Genomic DNA, 22612 nt, shown 5'->3' on the forward strand with positions numbered 1-22612 from the left:
GACCCAAGAGGGGGCAGGCAGCTTCCAGGGCCATCGGTGTCAATTGGGTCCATCAATTGGTCATTCAGACCTATGGTCTGAAATGTAAAGCCTCCTTCCTTTTAGGGTGAGAGCTCATTCTACCAGGTGTGTAGTAACCTCCTGGGCTTTACGCCATCAGTGGCTCAGATTTGTAAGGCTGCTACCTGGTCTTCGGTGCATACGTTCACAAAATATTATCAAGTGGATGTTCGAGCAGCCGAGGATTCGGCTTTTAGCCGCAGTGTACTGTGGGCTGCTGTATAAGTTCTGATGGCTATTGTTTGGCAGAGTGTCTCCCTCCCCTCAAGGCTATTGCTCTGGGAGGCCCCAGTAGGTAATATTAGCAGAACACTGTCCCATGATGTATGAAAAATAAAATTTTAGGATTATTATTATTTTTTTTTTGTCATGCCTGTAAAATCCTTTTTCTTTGATTACATCATGGGACCCAGAGATCCCTCCCCTCTTTTTTTTGAGGTTTCAGTGCTTGCTACAAAATTAAAGTACTTCCTGTATGGGAGAGGTTATCTAGAAGATCACTTCCTGTCTAAAGACTTTTGGTCTACCAGTGTCAATTCACTTGGAGATGAAGTATAACCCAGTAGGTAATGAATATTAGCTGTGGGAGACCAGATATAGTGAATGCAGGGTCCTGGGTTTAGTAACACTTTAACTCTGTGTGGCATCATATTGCAATGGCACTTATCCAGTCGCAGCATATTGTATTTAATTGCAGGATGGGATAACTATGGTACAAACTGTTCCTCGTGACAACTGTATGAATGGAGTTTTGCCTGTAGCAATCGGTCAAGGCCAATCTAGATTTTATTTATTTTTATTCATATGAGGAACATTATCTTTGGGCTGTAGTATACGTGTCTGTGTTTTTTATTTATTTTTTTCCAGTTGTGTAATACCATATGTCCAGACTAGATATGTTGACTGTACAGAGGGTTTCCAGTAAACTGAGTTCATCTGTACCTTGCTTGCCAAAAGTCTTCATCTTCCATCCACGTGTTAACTAGTATGGAGTAGTCAATATTCACATTTTGAGTGTAATTGAGTATAAACATAAGCTGACTGGAGCAATACTGGGTGTAACATAGCAAGAAGAGAGTATTTACACTTTAAACCTCTGTAGCCATATGCCACTTGGGTCCCTTAGAGTGGCCGCAGGGCATTTCACCAAGACCTCAGGCATGCAAGCATTTGCTACATTGTTTCTTCAGACACCTAAAGATGAGGATGACTGATGGGTGTCCTATGGCCACTATTGTGTGTGTGTGTGTGTGTGTGTGTGTGTGTGTGTGTGTGTGTGTGTGTGTGTGTGTGTTTGTTTGTTTGTTTTTTTTTGTTTTTTTTTTGTTTTTTGTTTTTCTGGCCTCTTTCCCAAAATGTGCTGGCATACAAGAACCCTCCTCCAACTGGGTAAATGGGTTTCCATCTGTCCACTTTGAGGGTTAGCTGCAAAACTTGGTGTGCTGGCATATGGGAACCTTTTTCCAGTTGAGTAGACAGGTTTCCCCTCTGTCCAGCTTGGTGATAAGTTTCAAAGCTTTGTATGCTGCCAGAGGTATGGTGTCTTCAGCAGTCTTCAGCAAACTGTCGTATAAGAAAATAAAATGTGTAGCCGTAGAAACCGATTTAATCATTACTATTATATCTGTGTATTAATTTGTCTAGTCCCTGCACTTGGTCCGATCAAAATGCTCTACACATGATCGGATTAGGTCCGTCTGGCCCAGTTGGTCGGGAAAGCTTTCCAACATGTTGGAAAATTGGGTCGGACGGAATCAGTCCGATGCATACCACACACAGTCGGATTATCTGACGACACGGTCCGATAAGTCTCATTCCGACAGATTCTCCGATCGTGTGTACAAGGGCTTAGAACGTAGGATTAGAGAGAGTTTTTTTTGTCTAAACTTTTCACTTGAACTGCTCTAGGTTATAGTCTTTCATGTTGTAGGGCTCATGGGTTGCCACTGTTGTACTGTAGGGTCAGCCCTGAACTTTTATTTCCTTCCTACACCACCTTTAAAGCAGGAGTAACCCCACTGACGTGTGTGGTGTTTGTTGTTTTTTTTTTTTTTCTGACCTGCAAGGGAAAAGTCATAATGAGCTTGCCAAGGGAGCTGACATGTTCCCTCTGCGTGTCTTCCGGTGCTGTGAGTGGCCGGAGCCGCGATATCGTCATTCTTGCACATGCGTGCGTGAGATTTCTTTCCGGTAGGGTCCGGCGTCTGCCAGACTTTCAGCCGAAAATCCCCTGTGCGCATGCGCCGCTGCAGTCAGCGGCGCATTGCGAGGGGAATATCTCCTAAACCATATCGGTTTTAAGAGATTATTTTTTTACCTACCTTATTATAGGCTTACCTATAGGTAAAAGTTATAAAAGATACTATACAACCGCTTTAAGAAGATCTGTGCAATGTGAGGGCTATTTATGAAAAGACACATTAAGAGCAAATTCAGTAATTTTGTATACTGTAGTAACCAGTCATTTTTCATCGCTTATTGTTTGGGAAAGTAAACAAGGAATGTGACTGGTTATTTGCTTTACTTTTCTGCTTACTCTTTCTTTAACTTTTCATCAGTAGCTTTGTTTGTCAGCTATTTTATACAATTGTAGTAGTACTACCACGTTCAAAAGAAGAAAAATCCCTTTCTAACAAGCTTCTGCTGGCAGCGTTACATCCACTTTTTTCTTCTGAATGAGTGGAGCTCGCTGGAAACCTAACAAAGAACGAGCTTGTGTGTGTAATGCAGCCCCTTCATCTGCACTGTAGACTGATTTTGTATTTCTTTGCCTTTGGTGATATACTGTGTGTGTGTGTGTGTGTGTGTGTGTGTGTGTGTGTGTGTGTGTTTTTCCTCCTGTAGTAAAAAGAAAAAAAACATTTTTTTAGTTCTTCCCTATTTTTTGCCTCATATTTACCAGACAAATTTTATTAACAGATTTCACACCTACAACAAGATGAATACTCTTATGGTCCAGCGAGTCACTAATGACATTGTCAAGTCTCATGAAGATAAGCGGGAATATCGTGGTGTTGAATTATCCAATGGAATAAAAGCAGTCCTGATAAGCGATCCCACAACTGACAAATCTTCAGCAGCTCTCGATGTTTACGTTGGTATGTTTGCATTGCAAATGTTTTTGGAGGCTCCCACAGGCAACATTACTACTGTATTTCTCAGAAAACCTGTGCAAAAAAAAAGTTTTAATTTTGTTTATCTCAACAGGACATCCTACCAAAACTCCCATAAGCTCCCGTAGTCAGCTGGTAAAGCTGCTTCTGTTGTATTGAAATGCAAAACATTGTTAATTTTCCTCTCCTGGACGACAGAACATGTCCCAGTCTCCACACCTTCATGATGTGGTGTAGTCCAGAGGCAACAATACTGCAGTAGCGGCAATAATTGTCAGCTTATTGGAAGAAGATAGACACACAGTGGAGTTCTGGCAGGATCCACATGTTTCTCCTTCCTTTTTTTTTTTTTTAAAGATTAAGGATTACGCTGTAAGGGTTAGTGTGCATGTTGATTATTACTAGATGCTGGCTTTTGAAAGGTTCTTGCCACCTACTAATATATTTTAGTTATGTCTAGACACTGGTGGGCTAAATTACCATTGTATTCATGTATCCTTGGAAGATCTTCCTATTGGGGACCTTGCTTGGAAGCATGTAGCTAAGGGGTCTCCATACTTTAAAAAAAAAAGGGCCTCATTTATGATCCTTCCGATTTTAGGGGGCTGTACTGTGGCCAGTGGGAGCAAATAATTGGTGGTCAGTGGGAGTAAAAAAATTACTTTGCAACTATGGTCAATAGGAAGAGTAATATTTGTACGTTATTAGTATTGGTGAGAAGAGGAATAATGTCCCGTTGTCGGTGCTGGCGGGAGGAGTAGTGCGCCGTCGGCGGGACGAGTTGTGTCCCAAGAGGAAGATAAGAGCAAGCAAAGAGACACATCCAGCCCGGTATTAGGACCACTGATCTATTTCAAACATTCACAAGCTCCTCAAGTTCTGAGACACTCTAATATGGAAGCTCAATCAACTTTCTAGTGCTGTTGAAAACCAGTCTACTACCTGCTACCAGCCATGGAAAAAAGAGAAACAATTTCTCCCTTTTTACTAGTAGTAGAAGTAGTGCTGTTTTAGAGATACCTCTGAACAGATCTTGCATGTCCATTTTAAGACAAAAGAATAACCTGTAGCAGGTGTTCTATTACATTTTAAGCAAATGTATGCAAAACTGTCAGTTGGCTGGGTGATATCTATATCAATGCAGGTGGTTGCAAACGCACACTGGCAGAAGGCAGCAGATTTTACAACAACCACACATTTTAAATGAAATGCTTTGCCAATAAAACCTAGCACTGTTGTGTTTAAGTGACTGTTACTAATGTAAACTTATGTAACTGCCACTGTCATGCACTGAGGCTCCTTCAGATATTTGCACATCCTGTCTGATCTTCATGTAGCACATCTTAACTCAATCGTGGGCAGCTTCAGGTGTTTTGGAAACGAAGTTCCTTAACTCGTTCAGGACTGACAGCCACGTGCATGACTCGCAAAGGCATGATGGTATTTGTAGTCTTAACCACAGCTGGGGTACTGAGTTTGCTTACCCCTGCCTAATAAGCATGGCTGTCTGATATGTAAAATGCTACCATGTTATCTGGCCTCTGTTCCCACTTCTTGACCCTTACCATTGGCATGCCACTTTGATGGGTAGCCTCTTTAACCAATACTGAGGCACAGTTGGTGTCAATTTTTATAGGGCAATGAGCACAGGCTTGCTTTAAAACAGAGATTGATTTTTACATGCCACTAGTGGAAATAAGTTTGACTTGCATACCAGCCTATTGTAACCAACTGTAAAATAAAACCTGAGCTCAGAAAGGGAGGTGCAGCACTAGCAATCGGTCAGATGTTTTGTATGCTTTTGTTCAGATTGAGCAGAGGGATAACTTGGTACCCTAACTCATTCACCAATAAAAAAGTGTAGTGTAAAAAATGACAGACAATTCCTTTATTTTAAAAATGTAAAAAACACTGCCCCTGCCCCCCGCCCTGGTCCTCCGGTCCTTACAAAGGTTTCTGCCATCTGACAGCTCTTAAAAAGGAAGTAAACCCTGATGGATTTACTTCCTCTTTGATTCCCTGCAAAGGTAAAGCATAATGGACTACTATGCATCGCATAGTAGTCCATTATGCTTTATTACCTGACACAGGAGCCAGTGAAGTCACCGCTGTCCCCTGTAGTTCCGAGTAGAGGTCGACAGATATGGGTTTTTCTCTGGCCGATGCTGATACCGATATTTAGAAATCGCCATGGCCGATGGCCGATACATAATGCCGTTTTTTTATTTATTTATTTTTATTTTTTTGGGCCGATATGTTAGGCCGATTATTTTTTATTTTTTTTTCCCCCTTCATCTCCTAAAATCTAACAGTTAGACACCTTTCCCATTGGGGCGTTTTTCAGGCGCTTTAAAATAGCGCCTGTAAAGTGCCTGAAAAACGGCTCCCCTGCAAGCAGCATCTTTCGAGTGGTGTATACCGCTCCTCCACCACTCCTACCCATTGAAATGAATGGGTACAGCTGCTGAAGCACCTGCAATGCGATTTGGCAGCGGCGCTTCACGGGCACATTTAACCCCTTCCTGGGCCGCTAGCTGGATTATAAATGCCCTGCTAAAATGACGGTAAAGCGCCGCTAAAACTGGCAGCGTTTTACCGTCAACGCCTGCTCGCTGGAGTGTGAAAGCAGCCTTAAGTGATAGAGAAAATTTCTTACATTTATTAAAAAAAAACAAAAACATCCAAACAGTTCACTTGTATGTATAATTTAGAATGAAAAAAATAAATAAAATGATATATACACACACACACACACACACACACACACCCACACACCCCACACACATATATATATATATATATATATATATATATATATATATATATATATATATATATATATATATATATATATATATATATATATATATATATATATTATTACAATATTATATACACACACACACACACACACACACACACACACACACACACACACACACACACACACACACTCAAAACTTGTGGATGGAAAAAAAATGGGCTAACTTTACTGTGTGTGGTGGTTTTTTTTTTTTTTTTTTTTTTTTTTTTTTTTTTTTTTTAAATCTATTTTTTTTTTTCCCAAAAAAATTGTTTGAAAGACCGCTGCGCAAATACCGTGTGACATAAAATATTGCAACAACCACTATTTTATTCCCTAGAATCTCTGCTAAAAAAAATTTTGGGGGTTCTAAGTGAATTTCTAGCAGAAAATACAGGACTTTTATTTGTAAGCATCAAGTGTCAAAAAAGATTTAGTCTTTAAATGGTTAAACTGAGAACTCTACACACAGAGTTGAGTTCATTCATTCAAGTGTAAACATTGTATCTTTTTGATCTTTTCTTGGCAGACTGCCCAGAGAGGAGACAAGTTGCTTCACTCAAGTCTCCAGGCAACTTGCACTGACTTCTATTACTGAAGTCATTTGCAAGTCACCCTGAATATATAATCTGCCTTTTTTAACAGCACAATCGGCCGATGCCGATTAATTAAAAAACGCCAAATTTCGGCCGATATATCGGTCGACCTCTAGTTCCAAGCGTCCATCTTCTTGGTGGGTCTCGCTGCTCTGGCGCTGCGATTCGCCGGAGCAGCGATGACGTCACTCATGCGCACGGGAGCCGACACTCGCGGCATACCGCCGCGATCTGCGGCTTACCCTGCGCGCCGCTGTCTTCAGGTAAATGTCTCCTAAACCGTCTAGGTTTAGGAGATATTTCTTGGACCTACAGGTAAGCCTTAATCTAGGCTTACCTGTAGGTCAAAGTGGTTTGTAAGGGTTTACAACCACTTTAAATAATGAAGGGACAGGGCCCCCCAGTGATGTAACAACCACTGGCCAGGTTTGTAGGAATGAGGCCCTTGCCCCCATCCACATGGGAACAGGTATGTCCCCATCTTTCCTGACCTGCTGGGCTGCATGCTCGGATTAGCATCTGGTATGGGATCTGGGGGGGACCCACGCGTTTTTTTTTTTTTTTTTTTTTTTTTTTTTTTTTTACTTTGAGTTGGGGTTTCCGTTTAAAATCCATACCAGACCTGAAGGGCCTGGGAGGGAGGAGCCTGTGTGTATGTGTGTGTGTGTGTGTGTGTGTGTTTTTTTTTTTTGCCAGCATTTTTTGGTTTACATCCAGCTGTCCATGGGGGAAACCTGCTGATGAGTCATCGGTTGTTAAGGATGCGGTGGCCGGCTTCCTGGCCCGCTCTTTGACAACCAGCTATTCTTCACACAGAATTTGAATCGGTAAATTTTTGACCGATTTTGGAATCGTTCGAAAAAATTTGTAATTCGTTAAAGAAGCACAACACATTTTTCCATTCAGTACATGTCCAACGACTTTGTAAAGCACAAACAAAATAATCACATTGGTCAAAGCCGAAGTCACACAAGTGTGAATGGACTCAAACTCTTCTGCTCTTTTTATTGTCTAGTCACAGGCTGGAGGCAGAAAATTTACCAGACCATACTCCTTAAATTCAGTAGCAAAATGTCATTTAAAATGATACTAAACGCGCACAGTTTTTTAAATTTACATCATCCCTTCTATTTCTGTATATGGACTATGGCACTGTAATTTAAAAAAAAAAAGTATTTTTTTTCCTAATCTAAATACAGCTGCCGCAGGACAAGCTTCTAGTCCTCTGCTGCTGGTCACATGTTCTAAAAATAAAAAAACCCCAAAATAACAGAATTTGGAATACAGAGTAAAAATTTAATATCAAACGGTTTTTAATTGATATACTTGAAATCAAATCTTTATTATTTTGTGGAAATAACCTGGTGTGGGCGGATTTCTGCTGGTCACACCCCTCCAGCCTGAATAACAGGGAGGTGAATCAACCATTAATCTACATGTAATATTCCGCCCCCGTTGTGTTTAGCTGGTTAATGGGGGTGGGCTGTCATTTACCACTGTGTATATACCTTTGTGTATCTCTCTATAGTCACATGAGCTGCTTAGATGTGATAGATGAAGAAATGTTTAGCATAGAAACTTGCTGAAAACTGAGCACGTGCATAGTTGTCACCACAGCTGCAAATCCGTAGCTGAATTGGGGACATGGACAGAAGGTAGATATTAGCAACATCAACCAGGTGTTTTTGCAGAATACAGAAAACTAATCTCATAGTGACTCAGTGTGAACAGCATGTAATACACCGTTTTATTGATAGTTTTTTATGATGTGAGTTTAGTGACACTTTAACCAAAGCTGTGCTATTTGACAGAGCTGTGGATATCTCATTGGATGGAAAGAAACACAAGACCGTTCCAATGTATATACTTTAACTGTGTGTTTAGTTTTTTGCTTCTTCAACTTTAAGCTGTAAATGCATAAAATCATGGATGTTGTCTATTTTATTCAACAGGTTACTTATCTGATCCTGAAAACATCCCGGGTCTTGCCCACTTTTGTGAACACATGCTGTTCTTGGGTACAGAGAAGTACCCCAAAGAAAATGAGTATACCCAGTTCCTCAGCGAGCATGCAGGGAGTGCCAATGCCTTTACTAGCGGAGAACATACAAACTACTATTTTGACGTGTCTCATGAGCACCTTGAGGGAGCCTTGGACAGGTAAGTGACCACAAACTCTTGTTGGCTCATTGCTATTTTTACTTGTACACCTACAAATACTGATGATGATAAATTAAAATGGCTTGAGGAGAACTTGTCATGATGAAGTTAGTAATACATTTTGCATTTGAGTACTCTAAATATTTTTATCTCTTTGGATTGTGAGCTGCAGTAGTAGCTCCAGGTCGATGACGGCAGGAGCGCAGTAGGCACGTTTGTAACCAGTTTTGGTTTGTATTGATGTCTACCTGTCTTTACCCTGTTTATCTGGCACTTTTTTGAGGTGTGTTTGTTGCCTGGGTTGTTGCATTTGGCCTAATTTTTGGTTTGGATCAACATTTTCGTGTCAAATACTTTTTTAGTAACAAAATGGCATGATATACATAAGAATGCACTAATGGGATGTATTTGAATGAATAAAATACTTGTATAGCGCACAATGCGAACTGAATCGCCTCTAGTATTTCAAGTACTTGTATAGTGCCGTCAATTTACGCAGCACTTGACATATACATTGTACATTCACATCCGTCCCTCCCCTCAAGGAGCTTACAATCTAAGGTCCCTACCTCACATTCATACATACACATACTAGGGCCAATTTAGACAGTATCCAATTACCTACCAGCATGTCTTTGCTATGTGTGGGAGGAAACGAGAGTACCCAAGGGAAACCCACGCAGGCACAGGGAGAACATGCAAACTCCAGGCAGGTAGTGTCCTCCTGGTTGGGATTTGAACCAGCGACCCTTTTGCTGCTAGGTGAACGTGCTAACTACTACACCACTTTTCCAGCACAATAAATCCTTATTTCTTTTTTTTAATTTTATTAAATCTTTTTATTTTATAAACATGTAAAATGTACATAATGTTAAGAATAAAGAAACTACCAAGAGATAATCTTACACAATTCCATCAGTGTCACGATTAGTAGCTCCCTTTATACATTATTCTTTCTATAACCCTTTAAACCCCTCCCATCCTATCTATCCTACTTTCCCTCACATAAATTACTTTGTCACTCTTCTAATCTATTCTCCCTTCCTTATATCATCCCCTCAGTGTTTAATTCTCTCTTACCATGTGCCCATTTATGGTGGACAACCCATTTTATCCAACCATGGTGTCCACAACTTTAAAAAACCACCAAAGTTCCTTCTTCTAGTGTATACCACTTTTTCCCTCCATACAGTATCATCCATCACCTTTATCTATTCTTCACACGTGGGGGATTTTACCGATTTGCCATTTCTGGGCTATTAACTTTCGTGCCTGAAATAGGCCCCTTATCACTGCTATTTTAACTTTTTCCGATATCTTCCTGTCTTCTATTTTTCCCAATAAACATATCTCCTCCCCCGGTTTAAGCATGGTCCCAAAAGTATTGTTAATAACTTCCACTATTCCTGTCCAGTACCTAAAAAATAATTTTGGAGACTTCCATATCATATGTATCAAATCCCCACTTTCTTGACACCTTGGACATTTAGCGTCCACTCTATAACCAAATCCAAAAAGTTTTTTCGGGGTATAATAAGCCCTATGTAAAAAAAAAAATGTGCTTCTGTTATCTTTACTCCAAGATCCTCTTCCCACCTTTTTTTTTTTATTTCTAACCAATCCGTCCCTAGTAATTTACTGCAGAGCTGTGCATATATCTCGTATATCAATCCCTTAGATGACTCCCTATTCACCACTTTTTTAATAAGAGGGGTTTTACACCATACTACCATTTGATTTCTAGAATGTGTTTGTAGGGCATGTCTTATCTGAAGGTATCGGAAAAACGAGTGGTTAGGAACACCATACTCCCTCCTCAACTCCTCAAAAGACTTCAACCTGCTCCCCTCATATAGTTGGGCCAATCTTGCCACACCGCACTTTTCCCATACACCTACTTTACCTATAGGTGTCAGGTCTGGAAAGTGCTTATTATCCCACAGTGGGGTATATTCTGTTGGTCCTACGTATCCCATTTCTTTTTTTTACTGCCTGCCAGACCTTTGTAATTAATCTTAATGTAGGACATTCAGAAAGGAATGAGTCGGCTTCCACCAGCTTAACATGCTTAGCTCCCTGCAACAGCATCGGCTCCTTTTTTTTATTCCTATCCTCCACCCTGTCCCAGCCCCTCAAATGCTGTAGCTGAGAGGCCAGAAAATAGCAGCGGGGGTGTGAGACTGCTGCTCCCCCCTCTTTTATTGGTAACTGCAGTGTCTGTAGGCCTATACGAGGTTGTCTCTTAGTCCATATTAGTTCCCTAAATAAAGTTTCAATCTTTTTGAACCATTCCATTCTTATCCAAACTGGGGCGTTGTGTCAATAATACAACAACTGGGGCATCCAGACCATTTTAATTAAATGAATTCTGCCAGCTACTGACAAAAGTAGATGTTTCCAAATGTCCCGCTTCTGACTAAACAGGAGGGGAGCAAGGTTATCTTTTATATATTGGTTTGGGTCCCTTGTTAGCCATATTCCTAAGTATTTAATTCGGTCTACCACCCGCAGTTGAGCAACTGCAGGCGGCAAAGAGCTTATTGGGTCTACCGGCAGCAATGCACACTTCTCTCAATTAATTACCAACCCTGATATCCGTCCAAAGTTTTCCACTATATTCATGGCCGTCACTAAGGATACATCTATATCCCCAAGAAAGAACAGGATATCATCTGCGTATAATGCAATCCTGTCTTCACCCGTTTCTCTTTTAAATCCCTGTATCGCCCCTGCTGCTCTAATGGCAATCGCCAATGGTTCAATTGCCAAAGCGAACAACAGGGGTGACAGGGGACATCCCTGTCGTGTACCCCTCTCAAGTTCTATTGGGTCAGAGTACATGTTGTTAATTTTTATTTTTGCTCTAGGGGTCCTATAAAGTGCTTTTACCCAACCTATAAAGGTGGGTCCGAACCCAAACATCTCCAGAGCCCGCCATAGATAGCCCCACTCCAAGCTATCTAAAGCTTTAGCGGCATCTAGAGATACTATGGCCCGCGACCCCGTGTTTAGCGTCGGAATCTGTAAGTTTAAATACACTCTCCTGATGTTAACACTGGTGGCCCTATTCGCTATAAACCCACATTGATCTGGGTGTATACGTTTTTGTATGTGTCTATTCACCCTTGCTGCCAATACTTTTGCAAGTATTTTCACATCAGAGCACAATGATATTGGCCTATACGATGCAGTGTCCTTAAGGTCTTTCCCTTCTTTTAGCAGCACTATTATGGTGGCTTCTGACATTGAAATAGGCAGCCCCCCTTCTGATGCCACATCCTCCAGTACCTTCAATAGTTCTGGGATAAGCTCCTCCCCATACCGTCTATACATTTCTACTGGAAGACCATCTGGTCCTGGAGACTTCTGATTGGCCACCTCGGCCACATCACACTGTACTTCCTCCAGGCTTATGGGGCTCTCTAGTTCTTCTTTTGCTTGTTCTGACAGTGTTGGCATTTCTATCTCTTCAAAAAATCGATCCCATTCCCCCCTCTCCTCTTTCTGTCTAGATTTATATAGCTTTGAATAATACTGCCTAAATGAGTCCAGAATTTCAGAGGTCCGAGAGGAGATCTCCCCCCCCCCCCCCGGCAGCCTAATCGTCGCGATCCCTGACGGGGAGTTGTTGGTTTTAACCAGCCTAGCAAGCATACGGCCTACACTCTCCCCATCAGCTAACGCCGCTTGTCTCTGAAACAGGCGCTTATTCTCCACCTTTCTCATAACAACATTTCTATATCTCTGCTGGCTTCTAAGCCATCTCTCCTGTTTTTCAGGGGTTGGGTCTTCCACATATTGTTTTTCAGCCTCCACCACTTCCTCTCTGATACTCTCTTCCCATTTCCTAGAATTTGTCTTAATCCTTGCCACCTGTTGTATTATTAACCCTCTAAGGAATGCCTTTAGGGTGTCCCATACCACCCCTATCGGTGCTGTCCCCTAATTTAAAGTTACAAACTCTCTTAATTTTTCATTTTACCTCGGTTGGTCCCCCCATCAACTCTAACCAGAATGGACTTCTTTTCCATTCTCTTTGCAAAAATTTGTCCTCAGCTTGAACTGTTAAAATTAAAGGTGAGTGGTCCGACACTCCCCTTGGGGAATAGACTGTCTTCTACTATCCCGAGTGCCTCCCTATTTCCAAATGCCATGTCTATTGATAGTGTTTTATATGAGCTGGAGAAGCACGAATACTGCTGCGAAGTTGGATTCTGGGTTCTCCAAATATCACACATATCTAATTCTTCCATAAATTGGGCTAACTGGCTCTCCAGAGCCTTGTCTGATTGAGCCCCAGGCGGAAACCTATCTTTTTCCCTATTGAGTACCTCATTAAAATACCCCCATCGCAAAGACTGGTATACCCTCTTTATCTTCCAGAAATTCTGCCAACCTAAATAATACCTCCATTTTAAAGGGTGGTGGGATATAAATGTTTACCAGAATATAGGGCTTATTTTCTATTTGACAGTGTAGAAACACATAGCGTCCTTCCGTGTCGATTATAACTTTCTGAGGAACAAAGCACATCCCGGTTCTAACCATTATGTTCGCCCCCCTTGCAAATGAGGAGTAAACCGAATGGTATTGGAACCGGAATTGCTTTCTGTAGAGTCCCCCCCATAGCGTCTTTTGTCAAATGTGTCTCCTGTAGACTTAATAAATCCGCTCTGTTTTTCTCCATAATTGAGAAGACAGCCATTTTCTTATCTGGATTCCCAAGCCCCCTGATATTCCAGGAGGCTATTTTCAAACTACTAAATTGTGTAGACAGGGGTTCTATTATGTTCCTGGCCTACCAGACTATAGCCACCAGAACTTGGGAGGCAACCCATTTCCATTAATAACAAATTATGTTCGCTTAAGACCCTTTCTCCAAAAAACTGAACATCTTGCACCCATAAATAACCAACCAATTGAATTATTATACCAATCCCATTTCGTAATGCATAAGAAAAAACTCTTTTTACCCTATTCACGTGACAATCCTGTGTACTGATTTTAATGTGGTTAAAGTACCTTCCCTGCTCCCCACCCCCATCCCATTGCCTACCTTGGCTCCCCCCAAAGGTTTCATGCGTGACCTTTCTCCAAACTAACCCCTCATCCAACTCCTTAGACCCCCCCCCCCCCCCCCCCCAGTGTATTACATACCATTCTTAAATTATACTTGTTCTTACCTCCCCCCAAAGGTTTCATGCGTGACCTTTCTCCAAACTAACCCCTCATCCAACTCCTTAGACCCCCCCCCCCCCCCCCCAGTGTATTACATACCATTCTTAAATTATACTTGTTCTTACCTCCCCCCCACAAATACAACCAAAACAACCACTTGGCTGGCACATTGCCTGCCCCATACATTATAATATCCACGCATATGTCTCCCCCCTCCCCATTAGATTAAACCTAAAGTCCAATAATATCATTTCTGGAGTTCTTCATCCTGTAGATTCTTCTTATTCTCCTCAAGCCATCTTGTCGGCTCAGCTACTGTATCAAAAATTTGTGTCCGTCCCCAATGCCCTTATCCTCAGACGGGCTGGGTACAGTAGGGCATACATGATTTTCTGCTTCTGCAGAGAGTGTTTGATCCATGTAAACTCTGCTCTGCGTTTTTGTAGCATTGGGGAGTAGTCTGAATAAAATGAGATCCTGACACTTTTGAAAAAAAAATTCTTCTTCTCCCTGGCTTTTCTCAGAAGAATTTCTTTATCCTTAAAAATTTAACTTTAAGAGCATTGACCGGGGGTGTCCATCAGTTAACGGAGCTCTAGCTGGAACTCTATGAGCTCTCTATAGCGAACAGAGACGAAAAACCGGTCTCCCCAAACTCATCTTTAATCCATTGCTCCTACGTGCCCTATTTTCCATTTCATCCAATTTTAAAGCCTGGAGAGACATTTGTTCTCGTATTAGTCTAGTCTAATTTCCTGTTTGAGAGGAACAAAGTCATCTTCCATTGAACTCAATCTTTCCTCTAGGGCCGTAGTCCTTTCCGTGGTTTTCTGCAATTTTTGACCAAGCGAAAGTAATTCCTCCTTAGTTCCCCCAATTTTTTCACATAAACCGTTCAATGAGCTCTTGCATTCATTAATGGCGGTAAATATATCCTTTAGTGACTGTTCCTCTTGTTCTACTACAGGGGTATGAGAGTTGGGTTCAACCATAGGCTCTGAGCTCCCAATTACTGTCTTATTATTGCCTGCCATTTTTGTCCCTGTTGGTGACGAACTTTTCTGGCCCTGCACTTTGCCTTGACTCTTTCTGTCTTGAGCTAATTGAGCTTTTACTGTTGGCTGTTGCTGAGGCCCTTTATTAGGGGAATTTTCCGGGGTATGGGCAAACCTTTCAAGTTTAGCTGCTGTGGCCGCTGCCGTCTGGCCTCCCCTTTCCTTCTCTTTTACCGGACGTGCTGTTTGTGCCCCGGCGTTTTCCTGATGTGACTGCTCTTCTCCCCTCTTTCTGGTCATATTGCTTACACTTAGTAAATGGGTGCTGAACCAGCACCACTTCTCCAGTGAGGGGCAGAGCAAAAAAAAAAAAAAAGACGGGGGAGGGGTATTATGCAACCGGCTGCACTCCCTGCAACTTTTTTTTTTTTTTTTCTCTTCTCCCCAGTACAAAAATGCGACAGTTACGCAAAAAATAGTTCAATATTGTCAATTAACAGCGTACCTGTATATTTTCCAAACTGTAACCATCCAGGAGGGGGGGGGGGGAAGGAAAAAAAGGGTTTTCTTTTCCCCTCTGCGATTTAATCCTGACAGATTTTTCAGGAGCTTCAAATGGCCCAATAGGTATCCACTTGCAGTTACATCTATTTTGTTATAGTCCTGAAGTGGGCAAGGTTTTCCAAACCAGGTGTATTTACACCCCCTTCCCCTAATATTTCCTTCAGCTTATTTTAACCACTTCCCGACCAGCGCACAATGATGTACGTCGACAGAATGGCACGGGCAGGCATATTGGCGTACATGTACATCTAATCTTCAATGCCACCCTGCCATCGGGAGCGCGCTGCCGGCAGCGCGCTCCCGCGCTGGTTGGGACCCCCGTGAGTCCGGTCGCGGGACCCGCGGACTCGATCGCCGTGGGCATCCCCGCGATCGTCTCACGGGACGGCTGAATGGAGGAAATGCCGTGTAAACAGCATTTCTCCATTCTGCCTAGCAACTAGTGACGCTCATCTCTGCTCCATGTGATTGGAGCAGAGATCAGTGTTCACTAAATGAAAGACCAACCCCCCCACAGTTAGTAACACACCCCTAGGAACACTTAACCCCTACACTGCCACCCACTGGTTAACCCTTTCACTGCCACTGTCATTTACACAGGAATCACTGCATTTATATAGCAGTGATTACTGTATAAATGACAGTGGTCCCAAAAATGTCCGATGGGTCCCCCACAATGTCGCAGTCACAATAAAAATCGCTGATCGCCACCATTACTAGTAAAAAAAAAAAAAAAAAATTATTAATAAAAATGCTATAAAACTATCTTTATTTTGTAAACGCTATAACATTTGCGCAAACCAATCAATAATCGCTTATTGCGATTTTACCAAAAATATGTAGAAGAATACGTATCGGCCTAAACGGAGGGAAAAAAATGTTTTTTTATAGATTTTTGGGGGATATTTAGTATAACAAAAAGTAAAAAATAATGAGTTTTTTTTTTTTTCAAAATTGTCGCTCTAGTTTTGTTTATAGCGCAAAAAATAAAAACCGCAGGGGTGATCAAATACCACCAAAAAGCTCTTTGTGGAAAAAAAAGGACGTCAATTTTGTTTGGAAACCACGGCGCACGACCGCGCAATTGTCAGTTAAAGCAACGCAGTGCCGAATCGCAAAAAGTGGTCTGGTCTTTGACCAGCAAAATGGTCCGGTCTGAAAGTGGTTAAAGAGTAAATCGATATAGAACAATCTGTGATAACAGTTACAGGCAGATTTTAACTTTTTCCCACAGCTCCTGCTCATCAATTCGTCTGCAGCTTGATATTTTTCTTAAATAAAAAAAGTCACTCACCAGTCCGATTTGAGCCCAGTTTTGTACATATCCCCTGTATTCAGCCCATGAGACCACCAGGCAGCCTAAAGATCTAAGACCCCTTTCACACTGGGGCGTTTTTCAGGCGTTTTTCATGCGCTTTAGCGTTAAAAAAAAGCGCCTGAAAGAAGCCGCAACTGCAATCCCAATGTAAAAGCCCGAGTGCTTTCACACCAAGATTCCTTTCACACTGGGGCGTTTTTCAGGTGCTTTAGCGTTTAAAAAAAGCGCCTGAAAGAAGCTGCAACTGCAATCCCAATGTAAAAGCCCGAGTGCTTTCACACTGAGGCGCTGCGCTGGCAGGGCGTCAAAAAAAGTCCTGCAAGCAGCGCCCCTTCCCATTGAAATCAATGGGAAGTGCCTGTAAAACGCCTGAAAAACGCTATTGGCAGCAGGGTTTTGTGGGCGCTTTTAACCCTTTATTTGGCCACTAGCACGGGTTAAAAACGCCCCAATAACGCTCGAAAAACGCTGGTAAAACACTGCTAGTTTAAGCGGCGCTTTACGAGCGTTTTTCGGGCGCTGACATTGTGAAAGGGCTCTTAAAGCACTCGGGCTTTCACATTGGGACTGCAGATGAGGCTTCTTTCAAGCGCTTTACAGGCGCTTTTTTTAACGCTAAAGCGCCGGAAAAACGCCTGAAAAACACCCCAGTGTGAAAGGGGTCTAAAAGTCTGGATAGTATAGCAACAATTTAAGCAAGAATTCACTTAGGATATCAGCACACAACACACTGTAGATAGTTTTCCCCGCTAGGGATATGCAAGATGAGCGTAAGCAATGCCTTCGGGGTTAGTACGCAGCGCTGTAGGGAAAAAAAAAAAAAAATATATGTTTTCCTTTTTTTTGCCTCTGCGCTTCCCCGCACTGTTATGGTTTATAAGGCTTCTATATCATGCCCCGGGCACAGCCAGACACAGGGTCTGGAGGTATCCTACTTCAATCTAAGATGAATTCTTCAGGTGGAAGCAGTTCAGGCATCTGGGGGTCTCTGGGTGCGAGTGGTGTACACACACATGTATTTAAATGTAAAAAAAGTCCCTCAGAGGGTTTCCTCAGAATATACAGCTATACGCTTATGTAATTCATTAGGATGGTACCAAAACACAGATAAAACTGCAAAAAATACTTAAGTTAATCCTCGCTGTTCTGGTGTGAAACTGTCCCATAGCCCAGCTCTTTCAGTTTCCCACACCTATTATAGAGCTGCTTCTGTATTTTTGGAATAAAGTTTTTTATAACCACCAGTTGGTGATACACCAGAAATAACAGGCAACTAGGGAGAGAAAGATTATCCAAGTATCAGCCAGTATTGCAAGGGTTAATCCTCCGAGTCTTGGCTCACTGTGATGTTTATATTATAATATGATTGTCTCATCTGCGGCGACTTGCAGATGACTTCTGTATAGAAGTCAATGCAAGTCGCCCAAAAGTAGTTCAGGAACCTTTTTTTCTGAGTCGGAGCAACTCGAGACGCTCCTCTCAGAACGGTTCCATTCACGGGCTGTGTGAACCGGCCCTGATAGTTGATACAAAAAGAAACAAAGTAAATGTTTCACCTTCAGCACATGAAGTTTCCAGCATCACCAGTGTAATGAGCTCAGTGCAGACCCGACCAGCTGAGACAATGAAATGAAAAGGAGAGGCAAGGGGAGGCAATCCACTTCACTGGAAAAAAAAATACTCCTCTCAGTCCAGCTTTCTGGCTTCATGCCAGAGTATAAAGAAAGGCGTGGAGGGAGGCAGGAGGAAAATCCTTGTAATATCTCTACACAGTCTCTATTCCCCCTCTCCAACAGATAAATAACTGGGAGTTTCTCACCCAGCCACAGCACTGATATCCGAAGAGTTTCAAAGCAGGGGGGATGAGCTGTCCTTCATCCTTCTTCATCCTTCTCCTTCATCCTTCTCCTTCATCCTTCTCCTTCATCCTTCTCCTTCAGCCTGTGGAGCTGCCATAGAAGTTCAAAGAGGATTTCTCATACTAATACTGGCAGCCTTTAGTTGAGATGCCTTTCCGTCATGAGAGAGGAAAGGGGGTTTTCCTCCTGTTGCAGCAGCGTGCCTCTGTCAGGTAGCTGGGAACAGTTCTCTGTACTTGGTATCCTGAATGTTTGAGAGGAGATCTCCACTCTCATCAGCATGCCATTACTAATGAAGTCTGTGATCCGAGGTTCCCTGGAGGGGAATTGCTCCAGGTGAGAGCAGAGGGGGAAGGGCAAAGAAGATGGGGGGGAGAGCGCACTCGCTCTCACATCGCTCTCCCTCTCACACCAACATCCACATCCACTTCTGGTCACGCCCCCCTACCATAAATACTTATTTCTAATTGGCGATATTAATTTTTCGCCCATGTAACTGTTCTAAATAATTCCTAGGTGTGAACTTAAAGCCGTTTTTAGAAGAGGCCACCAAAAACTGAATTTTTTTTCTTGTTCATTGGGGAAAACAGGAGTCTTTAACCTTGCGTTATTCTGCTACCTTCCGAAGGATTTGGATGCTGGCAAACCAAGTGTAGGACCAGTCCAGGATAATTTCAGTTTTCTCAGTTTTTGGTTAATGTCTTAGGATGATGGATATCTTTTCCTAAGCCTAGTGTATATGCATGTGGTAGTTGTGCGCTGCCACCTAGTGTTGAATGAATTAGTAAAATAAACACACAATCTACTATTAAAGAGGAAGTAAACCCTGATGGGTTTACTTCCTCTTTTTTTCCCTGCAAAGGTAAAGCATAATGGACTACTATGCATCGCATAGTAGCTCATTATGTGTCACTTACCTGACACAGGAGCCAGCGAAGTCGCCGCTGATCCCTGTAGTCCGCCGCGTCCATCTTGCAAATGCAATATAGCTGCTATCACCTGGATGTTATCACAAAACAATGGACAATATGTACAAGGCTGCTGCAAAATACAAATGATAATACCAATAACAATGGGCAATGGAACCGGATGTGCTGAATAAGTAGTCCAATTGAATAAAAATAGTGATGAAAAAAAATATTAAAAATATATAAAGATGATGAATAATCTTATATATAGTGTGCTTCAAATTTCACTGTGCAAAGAAGTGCTTCTCATACAGGACAACAATCTGATAACTGCATATGTGTGTGTGTATATATATGTGTGTGTGTATGTGTATGTGTGTATGTGTATATATATATATATATATATATATATATATATATATATATATATATATATATATATATATATATATATATATATATATATATATATATATATATATATATATATATATATATATATATATATAATATAATTTTTTTTTTTTTTTTTTTTTCAAAGCTTTACAACTGCCCCTGCTGAGATTCCCCATTTTACTATCGCCACTCAAAATGTGATACTCCATTGCTGGGGGAAAAAAAACATTGTTCTCCAGGGAAACGCTTCAAAAATCATAAAATATCAGTAATGGATGAACTGGATGGGATGAACACTTAAAGCTTTACAAACATCTAGTGAAATTATATCAAATCATCACTTCCCATGTTCAAATATCTTTCTCTGTTTCCAGAGATTCCTTTTAAGAAAAGCCATTTCTATAGCTAAAGATTGAGAGATGTCATGTTTAGAAATTTCTGCCACTGATCTTTAGTAAAATTGGTGACCTTTTTGTATTTTGGCTGTTCTGCAGGAATTCGATGCTGACTGAATGCAGTAATCTTTGTTATGATATTTACATCTATATTCCTTCTCTACAGGTTTTCCCAGTTTTTCCTGGCTCCTCTGTTTGATGAGAACTGTAAGGATCGTGAAGTAAATGCTGTGGATTCTGAACATGAGAAGAACCTGATGAATGATGCCTGGAGGCTTGCCCAGCTGGAGAAAGTCACAGGGAATCCCAAACATCCCTTCAGTAAATTTGGAACAGGTTGGTAGTGTACTAATGGCCTCTCGCTGCTTTCTCATCCTAACTGTAGCTTCTTGTGTATACAGTATATCCTTCTACGTAACCACATCTCCTCTGTTTTCAGAGGATTGTAATTTAAAAGGGGTTGAGGAAAAAGGGCAACAGATGTTTATCACTTTTTGGGGATGGTTTGCAAGTTTAGGGTTGTTAAAGTACACAGTTGCCCTAGGTTAGTAAAGATTGGTACATCTGATTGCAATGACACAGGATAATCCCTTCAAATGTATGTGCACCTGGTCCTTTTTGGAGCCAATTCCAAACTACTCCAGAATATCACTCATAGGAGACCTTCCATAACTGGCTACTTGAACGTGAGCTCTTGGTCTTGGATGCATTAGACTGTCCACCCACTGCCTCTCGAACTCCCCAAGCTTTACCACCTTTCCCGTGGTGGGGAGGGAGAATGCTAGGAGTGGGGTGGCCCCTGTCTTTGATGCGTGTCTCCCTTTCTCCCCCCCCCATATTTGATTTGGTTAAGTCGATATTTATTTTCTTGAACCTTCATGTGCCGTGCCTTCCTCGGTTTTTATATTTTTTTTTCTATCCCAAGCTTTTATTTTTTGGTAGGAAACTTGCCTTTTTTTACTGAATACTCAAAACAGATTGTGTTTTATAGAGAGGGAAGGTTACATATTTTCCCAGTATTGGTTTACCCAAAGAGTCCATACTTTTCTTTTACCCAACCCCAATACCCAGAAACGCAGATTTGCCTGCATGTGGTTTTTAGATACTGGTCAGGCTTGTTGCTCTCCAAAGAATCTATCAAAAAAAAAAAAATTCCAGCAACTTTTTTTATATATAGCAGAGGTCACCTCTCGCCACTCTGAAAAAGTAATTTGTGAAAAGACATTTTCCAGTGTTAAACCACTGATGCTCTTGCATGCAAGAAAAAAATTGTCCCAACCTGCGAGTGTGGTGATGAATTTTTCTTTTCGCACAGGGGGTTCAAGTATTCACTGCATGTTGAGGGTTCAGACAGTAACCTTGCTTATTGTAAGCAATGTTCAGGGTTGTTTTTAATAATGGATAATAAAAACTGGAGGTATTACCCTATCTTCCAAAAAAAAATGAAATGAATGGCTTGAGTGTTGACTGTGTGGAAGTCTGTTAAATGTGTGTTTCAGGCTTTGTGTTACCTTATTTGTATGGCAGAACTGCTCTCCATTTGGAGTGATGCTTGATTGTACTGGAATACACAAAGGGGCTGTCGGCACAGATGTGGCATTTGTGCACTGCTGCCATATGCTACTATTCATGAACAATGTGGTACATTGCAGCACCAATGCCAGGTTGAGGATCTAAGAGTATATGCCTTTCAAGGAGTGCAAGACTGTTTAATCAATACTATTGGTATTAACTTTAGCCTTTACCATCCACATGGGAAAAACGAATTGGCTCTTAATGCCATCTGCGGATTTCAATTGTCTGGCCCCATTTATGTCTTTATTGCATGCAGAACACTGTGGCAATACAATAAGATGCTGTAGATTCAACATGGAAATGTTTAAAGTGGTCAAAAATGAATATTTCCTAGCCAAGTGTTTGCCTTGAGAGTAGGAAGGAATACAGAAAATACAGTATTGTGCAATACAAAAAAATGGTCACAAGGCAGCGGCTTAATAAACTATTAACCAGAGAACAATCTGCATTTCCCACATAGTGCAGAGGCAGCCCAGTATCTAACAGGTCGGTCTTTTTTTCTTTGTTTATTATTGCCCCAATACTGACATTAGGGGAGGGTTGATATCCCTTTTTTGGGGATCAATTTGGTGGCACTTTTTGAGTACAATTCACTTTAATATGACCCAACACCCTTGCCCAGCACCATTCCATGTCTAAAGCTGGCCATAGATGGATTGAAACTCATACAGTCCCTGCTGAACATGAAAAAT

At 41.6% G+C, this 22612-nt stretch overlaps 1 protein-coding gene across 5 annotated transcripts in view; it reads left to right on the forward strand.

The window, feature by feature from the left end:
• IDE (insulin degrading enzyme) overlaps positions 1–22612 on the forward strand; it is a 202357-nt gene that overhangs the window by 26619 nt on the left and 153126 nt on the right. For all 5 annotated transcript variants that reach the window (XM_077455220.1, XM_077455217.1, XM_077455218.1 and 2 more), the window contains exons 2-4: positions 2980–3158; positions 8525–8732; positions 20512–20681. In XM_077455220.1, coding sequence (XP_077311346.1) covers positions 2999–3158; positions 8525–8732; positions 20512–20681 — 538 coding nt within the window. In that variant the 5' untranslated portion in view covers positions 2980–2998. The remainder of the gene's footprint in view (positions 1–2979; positions 3159–8524; positions 8733–20511; positions 20682–22612) is intronic.

This window comes from Lithobates pipiens, unplaced genomic scaffold (genome assembly GCF_037356315.1).
Source record: "Lithobates pipiens isolate NorthernLeopardFrog02 unplaced genomic scaffold, aLitPip1_a1.2 Scaffold_25, whole genome shotgun sequence".
In the NCBI taxonomy this organism is placed as follows: domain Eukaryota; kingdom Metazoa; phylum Chordata; class Amphibia; order Anura; family Ranidae; genus Lithobates; species Lithobates pipiens.